The 27,199-nt window shown below is 39.7% G+C and overlaps 2 protein-coding genes across 3 annotated transcripts in view; one reads left to right on the top strand and one right to left on the bottom strand.

Moving 5' to 3' along the window:
* LOC124796473 (peptidyl-prolyl cis-trans isomerase-like 1) overlaps positions 1-10,283 on the bottom strand; it is a 112,385-nt gene extending 102,102 nt beyond the window's left edge. The window contains exon 1 of the mRNA XM_047260701.1: positions 10,133-10,283. Coding sequence (XP_047116657.1) covers positions 10,133-10,272 — 140 coding nt within the window. The 5' untranslated portion in view covers positions 10,273-10,283. The remainder of the gene's footprint in view (positions 1-10,132) is intronic.
* Positions 10,284-10,501: 218 nt separating this feature from the next.
* The window catches only part of LOC124796472 (endoplasmic reticulum mannosyl-oligosaccharide 1,2-alpha-mannosidase), a 118,587-nt gene continuing 101,889 nt past the window's right edge, over positions 10,502-27,199 (top strand). Inside the window, exons 1-3 of one of the 2 annotated variants that reach the window (XM_047260700.1) lie at positions 10,502-10,520; positions 16,114-16,290; positions 25,579-25,735. In XM_047260700.1, coding sequence (XP_047116656.1) covers positions 16,195-16,290; positions 25,579-25,735 — 253 coding nt within the window. In that variant the 5' untranslated portion in view covers positions 10,502-10,520; positions 16,114-16,194. Of the gene's footprint in view, positions 10,521-10,696; positions 11,064-16,113; positions 16,291-25,578; positions 25,736-27,199 lie in introns of those variants that run through there. The other variant, XM_047260698.1, reaches the window with a different exon arrangement.

Here is a 27,199-nt window from a genome sequence, read left to right as displayed (position 1 = left end):
ACTGGGTATACAGTGCTACTGGTCACAGGAAGCGCCTTGTGATGGTGTAGGAGGCTTGCTGAAGCACCATGCTACAAAACATAATTTTTCCACACCAAATATAGCTGAAATTCAGAATACTCAGGATTTTACAAGAGTCGTGAAATGTTACACATCCACAGCCGTCATTCTTTTGTCCAAAGAGGAAATCAAAGAATTCTGTGAGCAGAAAAAAGAAGAATGGTCCAAACAAACTACTCCTGTGAAAGGAATTCAGAAGACACATTCTTGGACAAAGCGATGGACGAACTCATACTGCATGCAAGTTGAAGAGCAAGAAAGAAGAAATTTCATTCGTTTGGCAAATACCTCAGAAACAGCAGGATAATATTCAGATTCCCAACCTGAGAAGGGGGATGTTTGTGGCATGTGTGTATGACTCTGACTAGTGGATTGCAGAGATTACTGACACCAGTTATGAGTTAAATGGAACTGTAGTGAACTTTATGTTACCACATGGCCCAGCTGCTGAATATAGATTTCCTGCTGAAGGACAGCAACAATGCCATCAGTGCTCACTTCCTGTTCACACTGTTTTGGAGACTGTAAGTGCTCCAGTTCCTATTGTTTCAACAGGAAGGCATCACTGTATATCAAAGGAAGATACTGAAGCAGTGGAACACATTTTTAGTTCATTGACTGGCAACCCCAGCAGAAATAATGTTCATCATTGTTGTTGTTGTCGTCTTCAGTCCTGAGACTGGTTTGATGCAGCTCTCCATGCGACTCTATCCTGTGCAAGCTTCTTCATCTCCCAGTACCTACTGCAACCTAGATCCTTCTGAATTTGCTTAGTGTATTCATCTCCTGGTCTCCCTCTACGATTTTTACCCTCCACGCTGCCCTCCAATGCTAAATTTGTGATCCCTTGATGCCTCAAAACGTGTCCTGCCAACCGATCCTTTCTTCTAGTCAAGTTGTACCACAAACTTCTCTTCTCCCCAATCCTATTCAATACCTCCTCATTAGATATGTGATCTACCCACCTTATCTTCAGCATTCTTCTGTAGCACCACATTTCGAAAGCTTCTTTTCTCTTCTTGTCCAAACTAGTTATCGTCCATGTTTCACTTCCATACATGGCTACACTCCATACGAATACTTTCAGAAACGACTTCCTGACACTTAAATCTATACTCGATGTTAACAAATTTCTCTTCTTCAGAAACGCTTTCCTTGCCATTGCCAGTCTACATTTTATATCCTCTCTACTTCGACCATCATCAGTTATTTTGCTCCCCAAATAGCCAAACTCCTTTACTACTTAAACTGTCTCATTTCCTAATCTAATTCCCTCAGCATCACCCGATTTAATTTGACTACATTCCATTATTCTCGTTTTTCTTTTGTTGATGTTCATCTTATATCCTCCTTTCAAGACACTGTCCATTCCGTTCAACTGCTCTTCCAAGTCCTTTGCTGTCTCTGATAGAATTACAATGTCATCGGCGAACCTCAAAGTTTTTACTTCTTCTCCATGAATTTTAATACCTACTCCGAATTTTTCTTTTTTTTCCTTTACTTCTTGCTCAATATACAGATTGAATAACAACGGGGAGAGGCTACAACCATGTGTCACTCCTTTCCCAACCACTGCTTCCCTTTCATGTCCCTCGACTCTTATAACTGCTATCTGGTTTCTGTACAAATTGTAAATAGCCTTTCGCTCCCTGTATTTTACCCTTGCCACCTTCAGAATTTGAAAGAGAGTATTCCAGTTAACATTGTCAAAAGCTTTCTGTAAGTCTACAAATGCTAGAAACGTAGGTTTGCCTTTTCTTAATCTTTCTTCTAAGATAAGTCGTAAGGTTAGTATTGCCTCACATGTTCCAACATTTCTACGGAATCCAAACTGATCTTCCCCGAGGTCCGCTTCTACCAGTTTTTCCATTCGTTTGTAAAGAATTCGCGTTAGTATTTTGCTGCTGTGACTTATTAAACTGATAGTTCGGTAATTTTCACATGTTCATCATAAAATCTTTAAAATCAAAACCATCTAGTGGGTATGATGAAATACCAACAACGTTAATTAAAGAATGTGATTCTGAGTTAAGTAGCATATTAAGCTATCTGTGTAACCAGTCGTTTATCAGTGGAATATTTCCTGAATGGTTGAAATATGCTAAACTTAAGCCACTGTTTAAGAAGGGAGATAAAGAAATAGCATCAAATTACCATCCAATTTCACTTTTGCCAGCATTCTCAAAAATTTTAAAAATGGTAATGTACATTCGGCTTTATAACCATCTTATCACAAATAACATACTGCCGAAGTCACAGTTTGGATTTCTAAAGGGTTCTGATATGGAGACGGCTATCTACACTTGCAGTGAAAATTTACTTAGGTCTAATTCATTACACAAAAAATTGCAGGCAACAGGAATATTTTGTGATCTGCCAAAGGGATTTCACTGTGTAAATCACAATATCCTTTTAATTAAATCAGAATATTATGGTGTAACAGGAAATGCTGCAAAATGGTTCAAATCTTATATCTCTGGCAGGAAACAAAGGGTGTTATTAGGAAAGAGACATGCATTATGCTATCAGGCATCATCCAACTGGGAACTAATTACATGTGGGGTCCCACAAAGTTCCATCTTAGGGCCCTTACTTTTTTTTGTGTATATCAATGACCTTTCATCAGTAACATTACTAGATGCCAAGCTTGTTTTGTTTGCCAATGATACATTGCAATAAATAGCAAATCAGTGTAGTATTAGAAAGATTGGCTAATAAAATATTTGTGGACGTTAATCACTGGTTCCTAGCCAATTCTTTGTCACTAAATTTTGAAAAAACACACTACATGCAGTTCAGAACTTCTAAGAGATGTCCCACGATATACGTCTAACATACGATGACAAGATAGAAGAGGTGGACAGTGCTAAATTCTTGGGATTACAGCTTGATAATAAATTCAGCTGGGAGGAGCACACCACAGAACTGCTGAAGCGTCTTAACAAATCTCTATTTGCAATGCAAATTGTGTCAGACATAGGGGATATAAAAATGAAAAAGCTGGCATAGTATGCTTACTTTCATTCCATAATGTCATATGGGATTATTTTTTGGGGCAATTCATCAAGCCAAGCTAAAGTTTTCTGGGCAAAAAATGTGCAATAAGAGTTATAGGCTATGTGTTGGGAGCTCAAGAACATCCTGCAGAAGCCTGTTTAGGGAACTAGGGATACTAACTACTGCTTCCCAATATATTTATTCCTTAATGAAATTTGTCATTAAAAATATATCACTTTTTCAAACCAACAGCTCAATTCAATTCATGGAATCAATACTAGAAATAAGAATAATCTTCACAAGGATTTACAGTGACTTACTCTTGTACAAAAAGGTGTGCATTATTCAGGAAAACACATTTTCAATAACTTGCCAGCAGCCATAAAAAGCTTAACAACGAATGAAATTCAGTTTAAGAGAAGCCCAAAGGATTTATTGGTAGCCAACTCCTTCTACTTCATTGATGAATTTCTCAGTAGAACCAACTGATTTGTGTGTGTGTGTGTGTGTGTGTGTGTGTGTGTGTGTGTGTGTGTGTGTGTGTGGGAAAAAATTTTTTTTTAATTTTAAATTCAGTGCATTAATTCAGTCTTAGTAAATGAGTGTTTGTAAAATAATTCTCTGATATAGTGTTCATAAAAAAAATGATGATCATTCCACTGATTACCTGTGGAAGGTACATTAGCTTATTTGTTTCAGTTGGAAGTATTTGTCATGTATTATTGTTTTTCTGACATGTTCTACACTGTGGAGGACCTCCTCACTATGGATCAATTGGAATTTAAGTGAATCTAATCTAATCTAATCATTGTTACTGTAGTAATACGAAAGGAGATTTTTTGCATTTTGTGAAGCACAAAATTTTAGATTTTTGAAAATTTAAATAAAGTTGTAAATTGTGCGGTGTGGATAAGAAAAAAGTCCACCTTTTTCCACTGAAAGTTTTATTTTTCATGTTTCACCTGTTCATGCTGTACATCATCGGAGGTATTCATTTTTTGTGCTCTTTTCATGTATCCATGTGTTGTTCTGTAGATAATAGGTCACATTTAAACATTTCACTGCATGCAAGTTATCCTGTAGCACACTGGATGTGTTCCTGTTCACATGCAGTAGGGCTGACGTTTATGTAACGGGCTAGGGTTTGAGGGTAGTGACCCTTATGTGCCCAAATGCTACTTCAGTAAATTTATTTCAATACAGAGCAGGTATATGCTTTGTCTGCTAACAACGGCAATATTTAAATACAGAAAAAAACATAAAGGGAAAAGTGCACTTACAGTGCCAGTGGCTTCACTTTCTGAGTGCTGCAGTAGGTAACTACTCGCACAGTGAATGCTGATAAGATGGTAGAACCAATGAAAAAGTAGTGTTCGATAACAGTAGCCAAGATGTGGAGTGTATGAAATTACATGGCAACATAATGGAATAGATTACACAGAATGTTGTCATATAAAACAGAACATTCTGCAAAATTTAAACTGCACTCTTATGGCCCTACATAATCCCAACCTCGGAAATAGAGACATTTTGAAAATACTACACAAAGTTTTCAAAACAATCGCTAGGCTGCACTAGAGATTAGCCCCCAGCACAGCCAGTTTTCCCCCCAAACACATTCAATGGCTTTACCAACTCACAAACAAACCACAACCTTGGAATATGAAGCAATATCCCAAGAAATCGTGTCACATTCCAAGAGACACACAATACAAGAAATATGTGCGTTACCAACTTTATAGTCCATAACTGCCAGATCAATAATTTTCAATCTTGCACTATCCATGTCGAAAACAAGAGTCATTCTCTCTCTTTCTCTTTTTATGTGAATGTTGGCAACATCTCCCCAAATTGGTGGACAATATGTCAAGAATGGGTATATGAGACCATAGTGCATACTTAGTACATTAATATGTCTCATTTACTGAGCTACACATCTTCCTCATCAGGAATACATTTGAGTTAATTGTTGGACATATATTATCTACGTGATTTTTCCAAGGTAAGTACTTGTCTACTATCACACCCAAGACCTTGAAAGTGTTTGTCTGGCATACCGGTAAGTTTGTGTTCCCAATTTTAAGGCTGATATTTTCAGGCGAACATGTCTGCTGAAATGAACCTGCATGAACATTGTTTTTGATCCATGTTGTTGTTGTTGTTGTTGTTGTTGTTGTGGTCTTCAGTCCTCAGACTGGTTTGATGCAGCTCTCCATGCTACTCTATCCTGTGCAAGCTTTTTCATCTCCCAGTACCTACTGCAACCTACATCCTTCTGAATCTGCTTAGTGTATTCATCTCTTGGCCTCCCTCTACGATTTTTACCCTCCACGCTGCCCTCCAATACTAAATTGGTGATCCCTTGATGCCTCAGAACATGTCCTACCAACCGATCCCTTCTACTGGTCAAGTTGTGCCACAAACTTCTCTTCTCCCCAATCCTATTCAATACTTCCTCATTAGTTATGTGATCTACCCATCTAATCTTCTGCATTCTTCTGTAGCACCACATTTCGAAAGCTTCTATTCTCTTCTTGTCCAAACTATTTATCGTCCATGTTTCACTTCCATACATGGCTACACTCCATACGAATACTTTCAGAAATGACTTCCTGACACTTAAATCAATACTGGATGTTAACAAATTTCTCTTCTTCAGAAACGCTTTCTTTGCCATTGCCAGCCTACATTTTATATCCTCTCTACTTCGACCATCATCAGTTATTTTGCTCCCCAAATAGCAAAACTCCTTTACTACTTTAAGTGCCCCATTTCCTAATCTAATTCCCTCAGCATCACCCGACTTAATTAGACTACATTCCATTATCCTTGTTTTGCTTTTGTTGATGTTCATCTTATATCCTCCTTTCAAGACACTATCCATTCCATTCAACTGCTCTTCCAAGTCCTTTGCTGTCTCTGACATAATTACAATGTCATCGGCGAACCTCAAAGTTTTTATTTCTTCTCCATGAATTTTAATACCTACTCCGAATTTTTCTTTTGTTTCCTTTACTGCTTGCTCAATATACAGATTGAACAACATCGGGGAGAGGCTACAACCCTGTCTTACTACCTTCCCAGCCACTGCTTCCCTTTCATGTCCCTCGACTCTTATAACTGCTATCTGGTTTCTGTACAAATTGTAAATAGCCTTTCGCTCCCTGTATTTTACCCCTGCCACCTTTAGAATTTGAAAGAGAGTATTCCAGTCAACATTGTCAAAAGCTTTCTCTAAGTCTACAAATGCTAGAAACGTAGGTTTGGCTTTCCTTAATCTTTCTTCTAAGATAAGTCGTAAGGTCAGTATTGCCTCACGTGTTCCAGTGTTTCTACGGAATCCAAACTGATCTTCCCCGAGGTTGGCTTCTACTAGTTTTTCCATTCGTCTGTAAAGAATTCGTGTTAGTATTTTGCAGCTGTGACTTATTAAGCTGATAGTTCGGTAAATTTCACATCTGTCAACACCTGCTTTCTTTGGGATTGGAATTATTATATTCTTCTTGAAGTCTGAGGGTATTTCGCCTGTTTCATACATCTTGCTCACCAGATGGTAGAGTTTTGTCAGGACTGGCTCTCCCAAGGCCGTCAGTAGTTCCAATGGAATATTGTCTACTCCGGGGGCCTTGTTTCGACTCAGGTCTTTCAGTGCTCTGTCAAACTCTTCACGCAGTATCGTATCTCCCATTTCATCTTCATCTACATCCTCTTCCATTTCCATAATATTGTCCTCAAGTACATCGCCCTTGTATAGACCCTCTATATACTCCTTCCACCTTTCTGCTTTCCCTTCTTTGCTTAGAACTGGGTTTCCATCTGAGCTCTTGATATTCATACAAGTCGTTCTCTTATCTCCAAAGGTCTCTTTAATTTTCCTGTAGGCAGTATCTATCTTACCCCTAGTGACATAGGCCTCTACATCCTTACATTTGTCCTCTAGCCATCCCTGCTTAGCCATTTTGCACTTCCTGTCGATCTCATTTTTGAGACGTTTGTATTCCTTTTTGCCTGTTTCACTTACTGCATTTTTATATTTTCTCCTTTCATCAATTAAATTCAATATTTCTTCTGTTACCCAAGGATTTCTACTAGCCCTCGTCTTTTTACCTACTTGATCCTCTGCTGCCTTCACTACTTCATCCCTCAAAGCTACCCATTCTTCTTCTACTGTATTTATTTCCCCCATTCCTGTCAATTGCTCCCTTATGCTCTCCCTGAATCTCTGTACAACCTCTGGTTCTTTTAGTTTATCCAGGTCCCATCTCCTTAAATTCCCACCTTTTTGCAGTTTCTTCAGTTTTAATCTACAGGTCATAACCAATAGATTGTGGTCAGAGTCCACATCTGCCCCTGGAAATGTCTTACAATTTAAAACCTGGTTCCTAAATCTCTGTCTTACCATTATACACTCCTGGAAATTGAAATAAGAACACCGTGAATTCATTGTCCCAGGAAGGGGGAACTTTATTGACACATTCCTGGGGTCAGATACATCACATGATCACACTGACAGAACCACAGGCACATAGACACAGGCAACAGACCATGCACAATGTCGGCACTAGTACAGTGTATATCCACCTTTCGCAGCAATGCAGGCTGCTATTCTCCCATGGAGACAATCGTAGAGATGCTGGATGTAGTCCTGTGGAACGGCTTGCCATGCCATTTCCACCTGGCGCCTCAGTTGGACCAGCGTTCGTGCTGGACGTGCAGACCACGTGAGACGACGCTTCATCCAGTCCCAAACATGCTCAATGGGGGACAGATCCGGAGATCTTGCTGGCCAGGTTAGTTGACTTACACCTTCTAGAGCACGTTGGGTGGCACGGGATACATGCGGATGTGCATTGTCCTGTTGGAACAGCAAGTTCCCTTGCCGGTCTAGGAATGGTAGAACGATGGGTTCGATGACGGTTTGGATGTACCGTGCACTATTCAGTGTCCCCTCGACGATCACCAGTGGTGTACGGCCAGTGTAGGAGATCGCTCCCCACACCATGATGCCGGGTGTTGGCCCTGTGTGCCTCGGTCGTATGCAGTCCTGATTGTGGCGCTCACCTGCACGGTGCCAAACACGCATACGACCATCATTGGCACCAAGGCAGAAGCGACTCTCATCGCTGAAGACGACACGTCTCCATTCGTCCCTCCATTCACGCCTGTCGCGACACCACTGGAGGCGGGCTGCACGATATTGGGGCGTGAGCAGAAGACGGCCTAACAGTGTGCGGGACCGTAGCCCAGCTTCATGGAGACGTTTGCGAATGGTCCTCGCCGATACCCCAGGAGCAACAGTGTCCCTAATTTGCTGGGAAGTGGCGGTGCGGTCCCCTACGGCACTGCGTAGGATCCTACGGTCTTGGCGTGCATCCGTGCGTCGCTGCGGTCCGGTCCCAGGTCGACGGGCACGTGCACCTTCCGCCGACCACTGGCGACAACATCGACGTACTGTGGAGACCTCACGCCCCACGTGTTGAGCAATTCGGCGGTACGTCCACCCGGCCTCCCGCATGCCCACTATACGCCCTCGCTCAAAGTCCGTCAACTGCACATACGGTTCACGTCCATGCTGTCGCGGCATGCTACCAGTGTTAAAGACTGCGATGGAGCTCCGTATGCCACGGCAAACTGGCTGACACTGACGGCAGCGGTGCACAAACGCTGCGCAGCTAGCGCCATTCGACGGCCAACACCGTGGTTCCTGGTGTGTCCGCTGTGCCGTGCGTGTGATCATTGCTTGTACAGCCCTCTCGCAGTGTCCGGAGCAAGTATGGTGGGTCTGACACACCAGTGTCAATGCGTTCTTTTTTCCATTTCCAGGAGTGTATAATCTATCTGATACCTTTTAGTATCTCCAGGGTTCTTCCATGTATACAACCTTCTTTCATGATTCTTAAACCAAGTGTTAGTTATGATTATGTTGTGCTCTGTGCAAAATTCTACCAGGCGGCTTCCTCTTTCATTTCTGTCCCCCAATCCATATTCACCTACTATGTTTCCTTCTCTCCCTTTTCCTACACTCGAATTCCAGTCACCCATGACTATTAAATTTTCGTCTCCCTTCACAATCTGAATAATTTCTTTTATTTCATCATACATTTCTTCAATTTCTTCGTCATCTGCAGAGCTAGTTGGCATATAAACTTGTACTACTGTAGTAGGTGTGGGCTTCGTATCTATCTTGGCCACAATAATGCGTTCACTATGCTGTTTGTAGTAGCTTACCCGCATTCCTATTTTCCTATTCATTATTAAACCTACTCCTGCATTACCCCTATTTGATTTTGTGTTTATAACCCTGTAGTCACCTGACCAGAAGTCTTGTTCCTCCTGCCACCGAACTTCACTAATTCCCACTATATCTAACTTCAACCTATCCATTTCCCTTTTTAAATTTTCTAACCTACCTGCCCGATTAAGGGATCTGACATTCCACGCTCCGATCCGTAGAATGCCAGTTTTCTTTCTCCTGATAACGACATCCTCTTGAGTAGTCCCCGCCCGGAGATCCGAATGGGGGACTATTTTACCTCCGGAATATTTTACCCAAGAGGACGCCATCATCATGTAATCATACAGTAAAGCTGCAAAGCTGCATGCCCTCGGGAAAAATTACGGCTGTAGTTTCCCCTTGCTTTCAGCCGTTCGCAGTACCAGCACAGCAAGGCCGTTTTTGTTATTGTTACAAGGCCAAATCAGTCAATCATCCAGACTGTTGCCCTTGCAACTACTGAAAAGGCTGCTGCCCCTCTTCAGGAACCACACTTTTGTCTGGCCTCTCAACAGATATCCCTCCGTTGTGGTTGCACCTACGGTACGGCTATCTGTATCGCTGAGGCACGCAAGCCTCCCCACCAACGGCAAGGTCCATGGTTCATGGGGGGGAGGTTTTGATCCATTTACGACCAAAATTTTTAATGTTGAAATAATAGTTTACATTTTCTATATTAAGAGCAAGCATTTTTCTCTTGTTCACTCTCGTTGCTATCACTAGATATTTGAAATGTCTCATCAGCATACATGATGACATTTGCATCCTCGGTTTCGGAGAGCATTTAATAATTAAACTTACGTTGTTTCGAGGACGGCGTACGGAGGCTGCCATAATTTATCCGGTATACCTGATGATGAAGTCATACTAGACTCAAGACTGACTGAGACAACCACAATCCCTTGCAGGCACTTCAAACACAGTTTGTTCATTGTTGACATACAAATCTCATCGAACAAGTGATATCGAATGATCGATAGTAGAATGTTCAGAGTCGTTTCTAGTTTAAACCCGGGAAACAAAGTTTGTTAAAAACATATACAGCATCGTTAATACTGCTCATTAGAAGAAAACTTGGACCTCAAAGTGCTATAAAAGTGCGAAACCGACTTGTAATTATCAGAAGAATTCCAGGGAACGCAAAGAATGATGTTACAATTATGTACCCTAGTTGGTCTATATTACAGAAGTTAGTTAAGTTACTTGTCTTGTAAACTGCTGGAATTAATTAAATTTAGTGACACAAAATGTTCTGTGGCTATTTAGTGTCAGTACCACAGAGACTGTGGCCAGTACTATAACTTAGAATTTCAATTGGCTCAGATATAAATGAGTAGAAGCAGTGCCACCTCGGGGCTTAAGTACAAGGGTGAAGGGAACTGTGGAGGTTTTTATTGTGTGCAGTTGGTACTCGGTGATGCGAAAATGTCGGTGTTGACGTGGGTAATGTGGGACGTAGGGGGAAGGTGATGTCCACGAAATGTTTGTAAATGTATTTACTTTTAGAGAGCAGGGATGACGTGAGAGTTGGAGTCTGCAGAAGCCTTGCGTGTTAGCTACCGCATGGCTCTGTTACAATCAGTATTTACCGAATGCGAAGTCGTGTCAAAGTGTATGTCAACATTTTATTATGCTAGGTAACAGAAGGAAAGACTTCATATCACTGAATTTGCCTAGCGACACAAGAGAATTTGTGAAAAATAAGGAATGGCAGAGGCGGAGTCTGTGGAGGGTTAGTACAAAGCTATTATTAAATGAGTTGCACGTAGGCCTACAATCATATTTGGTTTTAAGAAAATGAATTAATAGGCGTTTGTACTCGAAAGCATTGCAACACAAAAAGTAATTACGTAAATGAATTTCGTAAAGAGTAAAACTCTGCTAAATGAACAGTCGTTTTTTTCCTGTGTGACGCCAAGCAAGTGTTACAAACAGTAAAACTAGCTTCATTAGGAAATGTTACAATCCGTAAAACTAGCTTCACTAGGAAAAGAGAAAATAAAGTAATGTTATTCCGGCGAGTCCGAAGGAAAATTACCATTGATGTCACGATGTGGCACAGTGTTGACTCTGACCCAAGGCAAAGTACTGTTTCGCTTTTCAGGGTACACAAATGATGAGAATGGAAGTATCGGTGCTGTATGGCGACAGCAGATCTGTCAGAATATGTCATTGACACCAACCACCTTATAGCACCTAAATCATAGAAAGATTTGAAACACATTTATACTTCAGTTATTAGCCAGTTGGAGTATCTTTAAGAAGTGTATGGCCGAGACACAAGTCAGAGCATTTTTTTTTATTTAATTTTTTAAATATGACTTTTAGTTCCATGTGTCATCTCTCTTTTATTATTTCGAATACTTTGGTTGTAAATGTAGCATGTGTCGTGTAGAACTAAAGAACTTTTGAGAGTTACAGGAAATGAAATGTGAAGCAGGGGAAGAAATTCTTTGATTGTAATAAAGGACCTAAAGCTCACATGATTTGTGTTTTCTTTGAGGAAAAATAAATCATTAGAGAAAATACATCAAGAAAATTGTCACTTCAATGTGTATAACTTTGGAAAAGACTGAGCTTTGATTAGTGAATGCTGAGAAAGTGACCTTTTGTTTTCGACATTACTCAACCACAAATTAATTTAAATGTTCAGTTGTTATTAGTAGACTGTTGTGCAGCATTTGCTTTCAGGAAGCAAAGTTTTAGGACTGCCCATTTGTGTGCAGCTGTGTTATGTTAATTTGTAAACACATATTCTGTTGAAGGTAGTGATCTAAAACAATGGCTTCATGTGAACATAGAAATGAAGTATGTAGCTAAGGCAAATATAAAACCAGCAGAAAATATTACTGCATTGTACATTCAAAAACATTAGTGTGTGCATAGTGGGTAAAATAAAACATTTTTAGCTTAAAATCATAGCTGCATGCAATTTCTGCCAACCTTGTTCTTTTGGATTCCTCAGTAGAAGGAAAATATTGAAGATTTCATCAATTGCAGCACAAAGAAACATACTCTGGTGCCATAACTATGACAAAAGCTACTGTTTGGATTCTTGATTGATAGGTGATCCACTTTCACATACTCTATAAAACTTGCACATTGTAAATCAAAAGTGTTTTGTTCTTTATTGAAGAATCTTCAAAGGAAAGACATCTTATCACTGATCAATTCATGGGTGCTGTTAATTACAACTAAGACTTTTATCAGGGGGAAAAGAGGCCTTACATCTTTTGGTTGAATCTCTCATTTTTACCCATTAGCTGACCTTGGATCCTGAGAACATACATTTGATGTGAGTATATTAATACCCATAATGTTTGGGCAGTATTTCAAATGAATGGTTAGTACTGTATGTAACATATTTCCAAACAGAAACTGTTCATACATAGATACAAAGTGATTGTATTCATTCATTATTTCTTTCATCCTAAATTTGTTTCAGATTAATTGTAATCAGTACTTCTTTCATAAATATTTATTTTTCTGTTTGCTGTGTTAGGCTTGAAGGGTATTCATAGTCATACATGCCTGGGGTCAAATCATGTAAGTTAACGTAAATAACTGCAGTTCTTTGGTCTTTGTCTGGTTGTTGCACTGGTTTGATATTTGAGAGGACATAGCATAAAATCTCCATCTCACCCTCTAAATTTAGATTTTATGAAATTTCCATAATCGTTTTAGGCATATGGCAGAATGATTGCTTTGAGAAGAACCCGACAGATTATCATTTCTATCATTGTCCTGTCCCAGCAAGTAATTTATCTCTAATGACATCATCCAGGGAGCATTAAACCCTAATCTTTATTATTTATTTATTAACTCATTCATCCAAGGATCATATCTCAATGAGGAAATACGGAAGCGTCCGATCCAACCCGTCTGCTTTGACCCATGACGTCACAAATATGGCGGAAACAAAAACACACACACACACACACACACACACACACACACACACACACACACACACACACACACACACACACTTTCCACAAGAAGCCTAATGACACTAATGGGACAAGCGCGGGAAATGGGGTGTTTTGGGTGGGGGGCAAACTAAATACAAACAAATTTAGACGCCTTGCGTAGCTACAACGTGTAAGTGAAGACAGCCATGCATAAATACCCACCCACGTCCCCAGGGGTCATAACCCCTGCAACCCATAGAAGATAAAGATGCTTCAGTAGCTGATTAGTGTTTTTTGTCTTTTTTAAAAAAAAATCTCACGGGATAGAACGAACAGATCAGAAAAGTAAATAAAATAAGATAAAACAGAACTGGAGACAGCCACACTCAAACCAAACTCCGCGCCGTCATGACGTCACACATGACAACACTCTTACGTCACGGGTCAAAGCCGACGCGTTGGATCGGACGCTTCTGTCGACCCCTCAATGATATAGGATTTATGAAGTTACTACAGTGCTAATTATTGGGCCAAAATACAACCCACAACATACATAACATGCTTTAAGAGTTTAGGACTGGTAGCCTAATGGGAAAGGACAGGTGGTCGATTAAGGAACCATCCTGGCATTTACCTTAGTGACCTGATCTGGGGAAACCTCCAAAAACTCAAATCAAGATGGCCAGATAGAGCATCTCCATCATCCCCAATATGAGGTCAGTATCCTAACACTTACATTGCCCCATTCAGTAATTCTGTAATGCATAATGTTCCTTTATTTACACACAAATTGTTTCATGTAACTTGCAGTATAAACCACAGTTTTATTATGTAACTCTTCAGGCTATCCCAGAAAAATGTTGACACATTGAATAATCGGATCTTTGTATCATTCTCGTGCGATATTTCAGGGAGTACCCGAAGTAGACAGTGAATCACACCTTCAAAATACTTTGTGAGAACAATGTGAACAATCAGTAGAAGACCAGGTTATTCAGCCTATCACAGTTTTCTTCTTCACTGCCCACAAACTGAGGACATCTGCTGATGACTCCGGAGCTATTTCTGGTCACTTGCTACTTAAATCTGTTCTGCTCTTCACTGCCACTCACACTAAGACACCCACTGATGACTCCTGGACTGAGACGATGGTGATGCTACTCCTCTTTACAATGTATGTGACTACAATTTCCCGTTATATTCTTATTACCCTTTTGTGCAGTTTAAGAACCATGCCCATGTTTTGTGCCTTTGATCCCCGGAAAAGAACCCCATAGCTAAGAATTGAGTGTATCTCTAAAAACTTTTTGTTTGCTATGCAATCTATATATTTATCATCTAAGCTTAAAGTGACAAAGTTGCTTTATCTTCAGTGTTAATTTATTACATACATGTTTTATCAGTGACTATGATGTTGCTATCATTAGCAAAGAGGTTTCTTTCTCCATATCTTATACTGTATGTGGAAAGTCATTGAGTGATATATATGTTAAGAACACGTTTAAAACCAATACACCACCCTGAGGAACACCTTCCACATCTTATGGTGAAAATTGTGTAGACACTTAAAGCACTTAAAGGCATTATCGATATGATGACAGGCCTATTCAAAATATCTATCAGAACACTAGTGATCACATTTCTAAACCTTACCATTGCTAAAAGTTATGTATATTCCTCTAAATTCCCGTAGGATATGATGTGGTTTTTATCATAGTGCACTAATTTGGTTACCTAGCATGAAGAAACAAGTTGTCCAAGGCTGATTGAAGAAATTATCCTAGAAGTTTGCTAATTACAGAAATCATGAATGATTTGAGTATCAGATTACGTCTTTCATGGAAAAATCTTGCATTTGATCTTCAGTGTGCAATGTAAGTATTGATGCGCACTTCATAAGTATGTGGTAACACATGTGAGAAAGTAAAACCATTACAAGTGAAAAAGATACTGACCTGATTGTCACTGTGTGCAACACTTCAGTTGTGTAAGAGGAAGCAAGACAATGGGTGCTCTGAAACATTTGTGATGTAATGCCATTTTTAAAAATTGTCAAAACTTCGATACTGAGGTTTCAGGTGTAGTGCTTTCTTATGAATCATAAGAGGGTAACTCATTTTAATCATTTTAATTTTGAGAAGCTTGGAGCATATGTGTAGGTATGTATATGTAACATGTTGACCATGATGTTAACTAAGAACATTAAAACACTAATTCCTCAGTTGATGCACAGTACTAAGGAATTTGCCTTTGTCAACAATGGCAAAGCTAAAATCTCAGTCTACCTATCTTCATCTCTTTCTCTGTGGTTTTCTTAAACTAATCTAATGGAATACTGGAATAGTTTCTTCAATACAGTTTTTATGGTTTTTCCTTTTATTCATTGTAACTTACCAGGAAGCAGAGTTTCGCATCTTTACAGTCTGTGCTGGAGAGGAGTGCTAATACTCTTGTTACAAAGATAATGGCATGAGTGAAATATATACCATGTGCCATTCATTGAATACAAAAAATAATGTTGCTTGGAAGGTATATGTCAAATTTTGATGGCTCACCTGATTGTGACTAACAATTGCCAATTGAATATTGTGGTGGAAAGTAAATGAAAACTGGCTGCATTTCCAAATCATAGTATCAATAGGCCAAGAAAATTTCAAGATCCAGGCATGCCCTATTCTTACTACCACCTATGTTACAGTGAACTATCCACATATGTCGCAATGAACTATTACTCCATTTTCAGTAAGCTCACTGTCACCTGCATACTTCCCATACACAGAGGAAGAAGAAAGAGGAAAATCAAGTGTACTAATTAGATGAAGTAATCTTAAGTTGAAGAAATCTATCATTGTGCTCTTGTAATTTTTACAGGCATGGAACCAGCTGTCAAGATTCCAGAGAAGCCTTCTTTATGTTCTAGTATTTGCTGCAGTATTAGCAATAATTTACATAATGCTTGACTCATATAAAGAAAACAAACTACCTGTGCGAGCAGGAAACAAAAAAGAAGTACCACTCTCATCATCACACCATATCATAACATCTGTAGTAAGTACCAAAGTTGTGATTCCAAAGGTAGAGAATATAAAACTTTTGATTTAATTTGTATTACACAAGTATATCCTTGCTAGAACATTTTTGTTTTATAACAAAAATATGGACCAGGAAAATATTTTTTCACATAGTATCATAATTTTATTTCTGTTAAATGCAGTTAGAAGAGATTATACTATAGAGATTATATAATGCCCATATTGAGCAATATGGTGCAGTGGTTAAGACAGCAGACTTGTATTTGGCTGGAGCAGGGCTCAGATCACTTGTCTGGTTACACAGATTTAGCTTTTCCACTTCTTTTTTAAGTCACTTAAAGCAAATTATTTAATGGGTTCCTTGAAAAGGACAGAACTAACTGAAGTCCTTATACACCCCTTCCCACTCTCCAATCTGAGGTTTTGTTCAGGCTAATGATCTTTCTTTTCTTTTCTTCTTCTTTTTATTTATTGTTCAGTCCTACATTGAAACTGAAAATAATATTACATGTTTCATTTTAGGGAAATCAATTGGGCAGTGCAGGATTGAACAGATGTAGAAGTCTTTGGTTTGGTAGGGGAGAAGCCTTGTAACTTGTAGAGAGGGACAAAAAGTCTGAAATGGAGTCAACAATTTTCATATACTAACTGTTGCCAAAGAATTAATGTTCTTAAATGGACTTTTTAGAGATTTTTAAGGATGAAACAGAGAAATTAAGTAAATCATCTGATATTCAACTCCATGATGGCAGTAGCTGCAAGACAAACTATTGGCCACTAAATTCAGTAAACTGTTCCTAACACTAGATCAAAACATGGGAACTATTGAAAGGATATCCATTAGGTATCTTTTTGCAGGCACTGCAAACATCAGTTTCATCAGTTCAAATTTTAAATCCCTTTGAGTTGCACTTCCAAAAGTCAGTTAGTCAGGGTGTATTTCCTGAAGTGGTCCACGTGTAAAACTACTAATGCACGGAATTGGGCCATGGCGGTATAGCGAGGCCATGGCTGCAGGCCTTTGGTGGCTAAGAGAACATCAAAAGTTAAAACATTTCATTAGCACTACCCTGGTAGTGTCTTAGTGGAAGCGACAGCCACGCCCCCATGCAGCACAAGGTGAGGACAGCAAATGACAGCAGCAAGCTGACAGCTACCTTACTGTGACATTGGTGGCCGAGAATACTGTCTCCAGAAGCATACACGCCAACTTCTGATGGTGGAACTTGCCCCAGCAAGTGATGGCACATGATGCCTAGGCACCCACCCAGCATGGAGGGATGGGTGGCTGTACTGACCGGGTCTCATTCTACTATCCTCCAGGATAAGATTCTGGCCGCTGTTGGAGTGGGCCAGGAGGCAGCCCACTAGTGGAGAAGTACCAAGTATGGGAGGGAGGACTTGACATTTGCAGAAGGTGCGGCAGTGGATGCCCAAACTAGTAGCAACCGTGTGCTGTCCTGTATCGCCCTGTTCTCCAGATTGACACTGCATCCCTGTTGGTGCTATTAGACGGTTCCCTACCTATGCTAAAATTAATGGTTATTTATACTCATTCACAGCCCACATGTTAAGCTGACGTACTGTTTCCAGTTACGTCCAGAACAACGAATCTGTGGCCTGATGGTGTGAAAACCATTTAGCTCACGCGACAAGAGCTGTGCTTTCCAGCTGTGTTGCATGATAGTGGTGCTTGACCTAGTTTGCCTCATGCTGTCTAAACAGCCCTGATGCTGCAACTGGCATGCCGGCATTGTAGTGCCCACTGGCTAAACTACTAGTTTCTGTGGTAATGGCTAAAAAATAATGGCAGCATTACATTACCTCCTCTGTCTGAAGACCTGACCCTCAGGTCTCTAACCTGGACTGGTGTGCAACACGATTCGGAATACGTGGATACAGTATATAATTTGTTACACTCTTTTCTCTTAGTTGCTAGGTGGCTTGAACTACCAAGTTCAGAGACTGTGAATTTATTCTGTAGGTTTAGCACTTTGGCTCCACAATTATCATGTCTTTCTGTGCAACTATTAGTTTACATGTTTTACATTTGCTGTCTCAGGCATGCAGTTTCTTATGCAATTTTTACTAAATAACTTACAATACTATTGTCTCAATCTTAATTGTGTCATCATGACATCACTCCTCATGTTGCATAATCACAGCCTTTGAGCCCAGAGCAGTAGTGCTTTGCGACATCTTAAATACTAGGGAATTCATTTCTTAACACTATTCATATTATAATATTCACAAACACAACAATATTCACTCTCTCTGTTTCCCTTTCTTGTCACTTGTACATGGTTGGTGATTCAGTCCACTGGGAACTGAATACCTGGGAGGAGGTGCTCTAGGTGGGGTGGTTCTCCACCTCGTGTGGATGCAGGCTGCACAATATGAGTCAGAGCCGCTATGGTGCCACATATTGTGTCATTCAAGTTCACCACAACACATTGTTTCTTCCAGTACTGCCCAATATGCTGTAGCATCAGGTCTGCCCAGGTAGAGTATTAGGTTGGGTTTCAAGGTGTTAATGAGAACACTCCCAAGAGTTTCAGTGGCCAGCCCAGCTTTGGCTGTGTTATGTTCAGTCTAGTGAGTCTTGTAATAGAAGCTGATAGGTAGAATATCAGTCCCATAATGTCACTAGCTGTTCTGTTAATTAATAACCCGCTACTGTGCAGTTCCAGTCTCTTCATCACTGTGAACCTATCATGCTCATAGCAGTTCATTACCCCACAGTGGTGTCATACATGGAATAGATATAGGTTAACCCCACTTGGAAGTAGTGTTGAGGCTCCAGAATGTCATGCAGCAAACCTGACCACGCATTTTGCCTAAGTACAATGGAATTTCACATGTGCCTATGCCAGTCTGGATCACTCGGGTCAGGCAGATTGTAATGTTTTACCTCTGACAGTGTTGAAGTTCCTGCACTGCCACGACCACTGTAACAAAGTTCCTGAATTTATTGTCCTCCAGGAAAGTTCTCACACTCAAATTATTCTTGATACCAATAGCTGCCTCGAACCAGAAGTGAAAAGCTGTGAGATATGTAGCGAGTCATGGAAATATATATTGGAAAGACAGATTAGGGGCCGTAGGAGAGGGAGTGTTCATTGCAGTTGACAGAAATATTGTTTCTGTTGAGGTGCAAGTTGAGTGTGACAGTGAAGCTATCTGGTCACTAATAACAGGTCTAGGTGAAACCAAGTTAATTAATGGATGCTTTTACCGGCCACCCAATTCTTCTGTGACAGGTCTAGAGTCATTCAAAGAATGTCTATCATCAGTCGCAAGTACGTACCCAGATCATGGGTTACTAGTTGGAAGTGACTTTAACGTGCCAAGTGTTGACTGGGATGTCTATGGATTCATTTCAGGGGGTACGGATAGATGGTCATGCAAAGTACTTTTGAAGACAGTTTTTTGAAAACTGTCATGAGCAGCTAGTGAGGCAGCCCACACTCATTGGAAATATCTTAGATCTTGTTGCTACAAATAAGCTAGACCTTACTGACAATGTTGGTATAGAAACAGGGATTAGTGATATTATGTCTTTATGGCAGCTACCATTAAGAAAGTTAATAAATCAGCTAAGAAGGTTAGGAAAGTGTTCTGCTAGAAAGAGCAGATAAGCACTTGTTAGCATCTCAATTAGACAGTGAATTGACATCACTTAGTTCCAGTAAGATGGATGTAGAGGAATTATGGGCAAAGTTTAACTAGATTGTAAATTGTGGTCAGGAGAATTATGTGCCTATTAAGTGGATTATGGGTGGAAAAGATCTATCAGCATTTAATAGAGAGATTTGGAAACTGCTGAAGAAGCAGAGGCTGTTACACTCTCGATTCAAAAGAGAATGCGCAAATGACAAGTAGCAAAGATTAGTAGGCATTTGCGCGTCTGTGAAAAGGTCTATGTATGAAGCATACAACTATCACCACCGTCGTACCCTTGCAAAAGATCTGGCTGAGAATCCGAGAAAATTCTGGCCGTATGTAAAATAGGTAAGTGGGTCTGAGGCTTCCATCCAGTCTCTTGTTGACCAGTCTGGTGTGGCAGTTGAAGATAGCAAAGCAAAAACCAAAATTTTTAAATTTCCCATTCAAGAAATTGTTCACACAAGAGACTTGTACAAAATTTAGTTGTTTGACTTTCAGACAGACTCCCGCATGGGTGACATAGTTATAGGCATCCCTGGCATAGAGCAACAACTGAAGGAGTCGAAAACAAATAAGTCACCAAGTCTGGATTGAATCCCACTTTGGTTTTTCAAAGAGAACTCTACAGCATTGGTCCCGTATTCAGCTGCCATTTATCATTAATCTCTCGCCCAGCACAAAGATGCAAGCAACTGGAACAAAGCATATGTGACTCCTGTGTATAAGAAGGGCAAAAGGACAGACCTGAAAAATTATGGGCCAATAGCTCTAACATCAGTTTTTTGCAGAAGCCTTGAACATGTTCTTAGTTCGAATGATATAAATTTTCTTGAGACCAAGAAGCTTATGTCCACAAATTGGCATGAGTTTAGAAAGCATCACTCGTGCGAAACTCAGCTTGCTCTGTGAACTATAGATGAAGGGCCACAGGTAGAGTCCATATTTCTAGGTTTCTGGAAAGTATTGGAAACAGTGCCCCATTGTGAGCAGATGGAATGGGTTCAGTGATATGTGAATGGCTCAAAGACTTCTTAAGTTATAGAACCCAGTATGTTGTCCTCAACAGCAAGTGTTCATCAGAGACAAGGCTTTCATCAGGAGTGCCCCAGGGAAGTATGATAGGTTCACTATTATTCTCTGTGTACGTAAATGATTTGTCAGACAGGGTGGGCAGTGACCTGCACTTGTTTGCTGATGATATTGTGATGTACGGTAAGGTGTCAAAGTTGAGTGACTGCAGGAGGGTACAAGATGACTTAAACAAAATTTCTAGTTGGTGTGATGAATGGCAGCTAGCTCTAAATGTAGAAAAATGTAAGTTAATGTGGATGAGTAGGTAAAATGAACCCATAATGATCAGATACTGGATTGGTTGTGTCCTGCTTGACACAGTCACGCCGTTTAAATATTCGTGTGTAACATTGCAAAGCATTGTGAAGCAGAATGAGCATGTGAATATTGTGGTAGGAAAGACAAATGGCCGACTTCAATTTATTAGGAGAAAGTGTGGATCATCTGTATAGGAGACCACATATAGGACACTAGAGTGACCTATTCTGGAGTACTGCTCGACTGTTGAGGATCTGTACCAGGTCGGATTAAAGGAAGACATTGAAGCAATTCAGAGGTAGGCTGCTACATTTGTTACTGGTAGGTTCGAACAACATGTAAGTGTTACGGACGTGCTTTGGGAACTCAAATGGGAAGGCAACATTTTTTAGGGGGGAATGCCATTGAGAAAGTTTAGGAAACTGGTATTTGAAGCCGACTGCAGAATGATTCTGTTGCCTCCAACATACATTATGCATATGGACCATAAGATACAAGAAATCAGGGCTCATATAGAGGCATATAGACTGTAATTTCCTCCTCATTCTATTTGCGAGTGGAACAGGAAAGGAAATGACCTGCGGTGGTACAGGGTACCCTTCGCCACACACCGTAAGGTGAACTGTGGAGTATCAGTGTAGATGTGGTGGCAGATGTGGATGCCGATACTTATCCCTGCCCTCCAATATTAGCAAGATTTCTCTTGCCCTGATCTGTACAAACTTCACAGGTTTCACTCTGATGTCCTCCAGGGCACGTGTTGGGCCACTGCTAGACTGGGCTGGGAGTCCACTGGTGGAAAAGTATCAAGTACAAAAGGGGAGGACGCAGCACTAGCAGAAGGTGCAGCAGTGGAAGCCCAGAACTTGCAGTGGCTGCGTGCTGTTCCATATCGTCCATCGTGGATATCCCATCTTCACAGCGCTGTTAGATTGCTCATCGCCATGCTAAAATTAATGGTTATTTATAATTGTTCACAGTCCACATGTTATGCCAACATGCTGTTTCCATCCATATTCAGAGCAACAAATCTGTATCCTGGTGGCATGGAAATAGGTTGGCTCATCCCTCAACGGCTCAGTTTTCCCTCTGTTTTGCATTATTGTGGTGCTTGGCCTAGTTCATCTCATGGTTTCTAACAACGGCTCAGTTTTCCCTCTGTGTTGCATTATTGTGGTGCTTGGCCTAGTCCACTTCATGGTTTCCAGACAGCCCAGTGCTGCACCTGGTATGCAGGGATGTTGGTGCCCACCGGCTGCATTTCATTGCTAGGGCCGATACCCATTTAGAAAAATGGAGATAAGGAACTGACCTCCATAGAGATCTGTCCCTTTCATGTTCTCAATAATTTTTTAGAAGTTTCCGTACATACTCAAAACTCAAATAAAATATTTATTTGATTGACATATTTTTGTGGTATGGGGCAGTGTGGAATAGCAAAATATGAAACTACTGCTGTGACAGTCTTCTGACAACAGCTTTGATTTGTGTTAAGACTTGCTTACACAGAAAGCAATACACGGTTTTTACAAACTCAGTTCTGGTAGAACTAAACAAGAAGAATTACCCTGTTAGCATTCTTTGACCTTCTCAAGGCCTTCGATTCTGTACTAACATTCTACTAAGTAAACAGAAAATAATATAGCATTAAAGACATTCCACATGCCTGGATGGAATCAACTTAACAATAGAAAGTAGGGATTCAAATAAACAAATTATATCAAAGACATAAGATTAAATTCCAAATTGAAGAACATTAAATATGAAGTCGCACCGAGATTAATACCTGACCCACAGCTGTTTTCGCCCTACATAAATGATTTTCTCAGAACATTGGAGGACTGTTGAAAAACTGACAAATGCCGCAACGCGACTCAATACCAGATTCAGTCAGTGGCATAATGGAGCAGGATTGCAACTAATTACGAGAAAACACCTTAACACAGGCAGTTTTTGTCAAATACTACTAAATTGACAAGATACAACTCATACATTCTACTTTTTGAGGTTTCAAATAAAAATCTTCTCACTGGCACTGAGTGTAATTGCTAACTTTTGGCAGACTGTAAAGATCTGAAGAACCTATAACTTAAGGAACCAAGAGTAAGCTACCAGACAGCAAACGGTCTAATGAAGAAGAAATAAGAGATTTTAAAACAACTGAAAAATAAAGTGGACAATAAATATTTGATAGCCATGCAAATACTTATATATGCTTGGGAACACTAAGTAAGTGCTGTTTAAGGCATTCTGGAAGGCAGAGAGTATTTCAGATGAATGGGAAACAACAGTGATTCACCCACTGCACAAAAATGGTGAGACTAATGTTCACAAATACAGTTCAGTCTCATTGCTACCATTTTCATTAAAGGTTCTACTAAGCCATTTCAAAACAGAATTGAAAATCTGAAAGAAAATGAGCGAGGCAATTACCAGATTAGATTCAAGGAAGAAAGATCAGGCAGGAAACACAATTCATTTTATTCTCTATCCTACAGAGTCATAATATTAGTAGATTTCCGGAGGTATGTGATTCATTTGGTAGACCAGCCTTTATCAATACAGTAGAAGAAGTTGGGATTTCTGAAAAAATCAAGAGTTTAATCAGAGAAACTATAACTGGCAGGTAGCTTAAAGTGAATTTCATGGGCATACTGTTACACCTATTTCTAATTGAAAATGGTGTTGCACAAGGAAATGGGATATTGCCACTGAGATGACACTAGACAGATTTAAACTAAAAACCAACTTTCTGGTTTTTACAGATGATATAGTAATACTGGCAGATGACTTTTAATGAATGGGATTATAAGTATGTAATGAAAAGATGGAAATAATTGACAAAACAAAACAGACACGACACAGGGGGAGGGGATAGAAATAGCATGCCACTTACACCAAAATACCTATATAGTAAAAAATCTCAATTGGCAGTAAACTCAGGCCCCATAATTCTGTAATGAATTCTGAAAGTGTGTATTGATTATACATCGCTGAACAGCAAATATTTTGCCGATACTTGGATCTAAGAAAGACAGTGAAGAGTACAAATTATGACCAGATAAGGAACTCTTGAATGAATCTTTCACTCTGTAATGGAGTGTGTGCTGTTTTGAAATTTCCTGGGAGATTAAAATGGTATCTTGAATTGGGATACGAACTTGCAACCTTATCTTTCAGTGTACTGGTCTTGGCACACAAACTATGCAGAACAGTTTTAATCTGTCAGGATATTTCAAGTAATGAATTGTATGAAAAAAACTAAAAAAGAAACTACATCCTTTAAGAAGAAAGACATCTGCGAATGTGTCAAAAAATGGCACCAGAGAGAGTGGCTGAAATAATTATGGACTACATGGAAGGCAGCAAAACCCAGATTAACTGGATGAAAGACATAAAGGAGGACAGGTCGGAAATGAACGTACACCAATCTCAGTAACAACAAATTAGATGATGATGATACATACAAAATAAAGGCATTCAAAGATCACACACACCCAAAGTTACTAGAACATGAGGAAACCTAGTGAGAAAAATAAGGACCAAGTTCTGGGCTAGGTACAAGAAGACACTAGAAAGGACTGCTATGTAGTCCATAATCAAAAATAGTAAAAAATTATAGTAAATACTGACAAACATTGTATTTTGTGTACACATTATGTATTTTGTGTATACATTATAACAGTTAAATTGTGAACTACAGTGATGATCCAGTGAATGGTTGGATTCATTTCAATTTACAACTTCTTGAAACAGTGGCTCTAACAAAGCTGTTGCTTTAAAATCTGTTGTGAGTGTCATATTGGCATTTCAATAATTATAATCCACATCAATATTGTAATGAAATATAGATTGATTACAATGTTGGATATAAGAATTTGTTCAAGTTGAGCATGTTTGTCCAAATGAAATGCAAGAAATGAATTGAACCAAATGAACATTTCTTGTTGAACAGTAAAAGAAAGCTTGCAATACGATCTCAAACAGTAAATAGGGAGAATAATAGGCATTATAACAAGCATAGCAACGGGAGCATCATTGACTAGGTACAAACAGGCTAACAAATTTGGCAGACTAATCAAAATTCGAAGAAAACCTAAGCATTGAATTTATTTTTGTGTATTGTTTACTTGTCTTTAACTGATGTTTTTGTTTGGGCTAAGACCTCTGTAAATCTATTTCCTACTGTTAGTTTACTCTACTTCTTGCCAATGGCTACACGACAGTTATTTGCATTTAATTTTCTTCTTTTTTAAAAAAACTATTTAAAATTGCTTGTTATGTTTGATGTTTTTTGTTGTCATTACAGCAGTCAACACATGCCAGAGTAGCTGAAGCTCCATCATCCGATAAAAAACCTGTTGCTGGGCAGTTGGTGTCACCAGAAGAATATAAAAATATTTTGCAGGATGAAACAGCTTTTAACCAGATTAATTCACCGCCATTGGAAAGTGTTGTTTTCCCAGGTCAGTATTAATTATTTAGGGTGCAAGTCGAGTATAGGAAGAATGTAGATGTATAACAGTTGTACATTGCCTTAGCTGTGCTGGGGAAGTACCAGAACTCCAAGTGTTAATAGAAAGCACAGATGGTCAAATTGTTATAGGCACTGAAAGCTGGCTAAAACTGGAGATAAGTTCAGACGAAGTTTTTGTGAAGAACCTAACAGTGTTCCAAAAGGACAAGCTAAACACAGTTGGTGGTGGCATATTTGTTGCTGTTAGAAGCAGTTCATCTTGTAGCAAAATTGAAGCAGATAGTTCCTGTCAGTTAGTATTGGCAGAGGTCATCCTTGGCAGTGGAATAAAATCCTTTTACCGACTTCCCAACTCAGATGCTACAATGGAAGAAAGGTTCGAAGAAAACTTGAGTATAATTTCAAACACGATCCGACTCATACAATTCTAGTTGGTGGTAACTTTAGTTTAACTTCAACATGTTGGTGAGAATACATGTTTAAATCTAGAGGTATGCATAAATCATCATCTGAAATTGTGCTAAATGTATTCTATGAAAATTATTTCAAGCAGTTAGTTCATGAGCTCACACAAATAGTAAACGGTTGTGAAAACACACTTGACCTCTTAGCAACAAATAATCCTGAGCTAATAACAAGCATCAAAATGGATGCAGGGATTAGTGAACACAGGGTTGTCTTGGCAAGATTTAGCTTCCACAATGAAACTTTTTTTTGAAACCTGGCAGAAAATCCAAAAAGATTCTAGTCATTTGAAGTATGCTACTGGCAAGAAACAGTCAATGCCTTCTCTGTGTGGTAGTAATGGAAATACTATCTGTTGTGTCTAGACAAGACAGCCTAGACACAATGAGAGGAAGCCGAAAGGCACGTGTTTAGCAGGCAAGAGATAGGTCTGTAACAGGATACGTAATGAATGCTATAAAGAAAAGTACGTAGCTTCTGTAGTACTTAACTTTAATCCATCCTTGGTACATCTGGAGATTGTGGCGATACAAGTGAGACTCTTTAGATACATGCAATGTTACTAATGGCGCCTTGCTATGTCGTAGCCATTGACTTAGCTGAAGGCTATTCTAACTATCTGCTCTGCAATTGAGCGAGGCTTCGTCAGTGTAGTCGCTAGCTACGTCGTCCGTACAACTGGGGCGAGTGCTATTCCGTATCTCGAGACCTGCCTTGTGGTGGCGCTCGGTCTTCGATCACACAGTGGCGACACGCGGGTCCGACATGTACTAATGGACCGCGGCCGATTTAAAGCTACCACCTAGCAAGTGTGGTGTCTGGCGGTGACACCACATTATCGACAACAGTACTACCAAAGTAGAGTTACTAAACACAGCCTTCCGAAACTTTCACCAAAGAAGACAAAGTAAATATTCCAGAATTCAAATCAAGAACAGTTGCCAACATGAGTAACTTAAAAGTAAATATCCTCAGAGTAGTGAAGCAA

This window comes from Schistocerca piceifrons, chromosome 4 (genome assembly GCF_021461385.2).
Source record: "Schistocerca piceifrons isolate TAMUIC-IGC-003096 chromosome 4, iqSchPice1.1, whole genome shotgun sequence".
Lineage (NCBI taxonomy): Eukaryota > Metazoa > Arthropoda > Insecta > Orthoptera > Acrididae > Schistocerca > Schistocerca piceifrons.
Note: the sequence above shows the minus strand (reverse complement) of the source record. Positions and strands in the feature narration are given on the sequence as shown.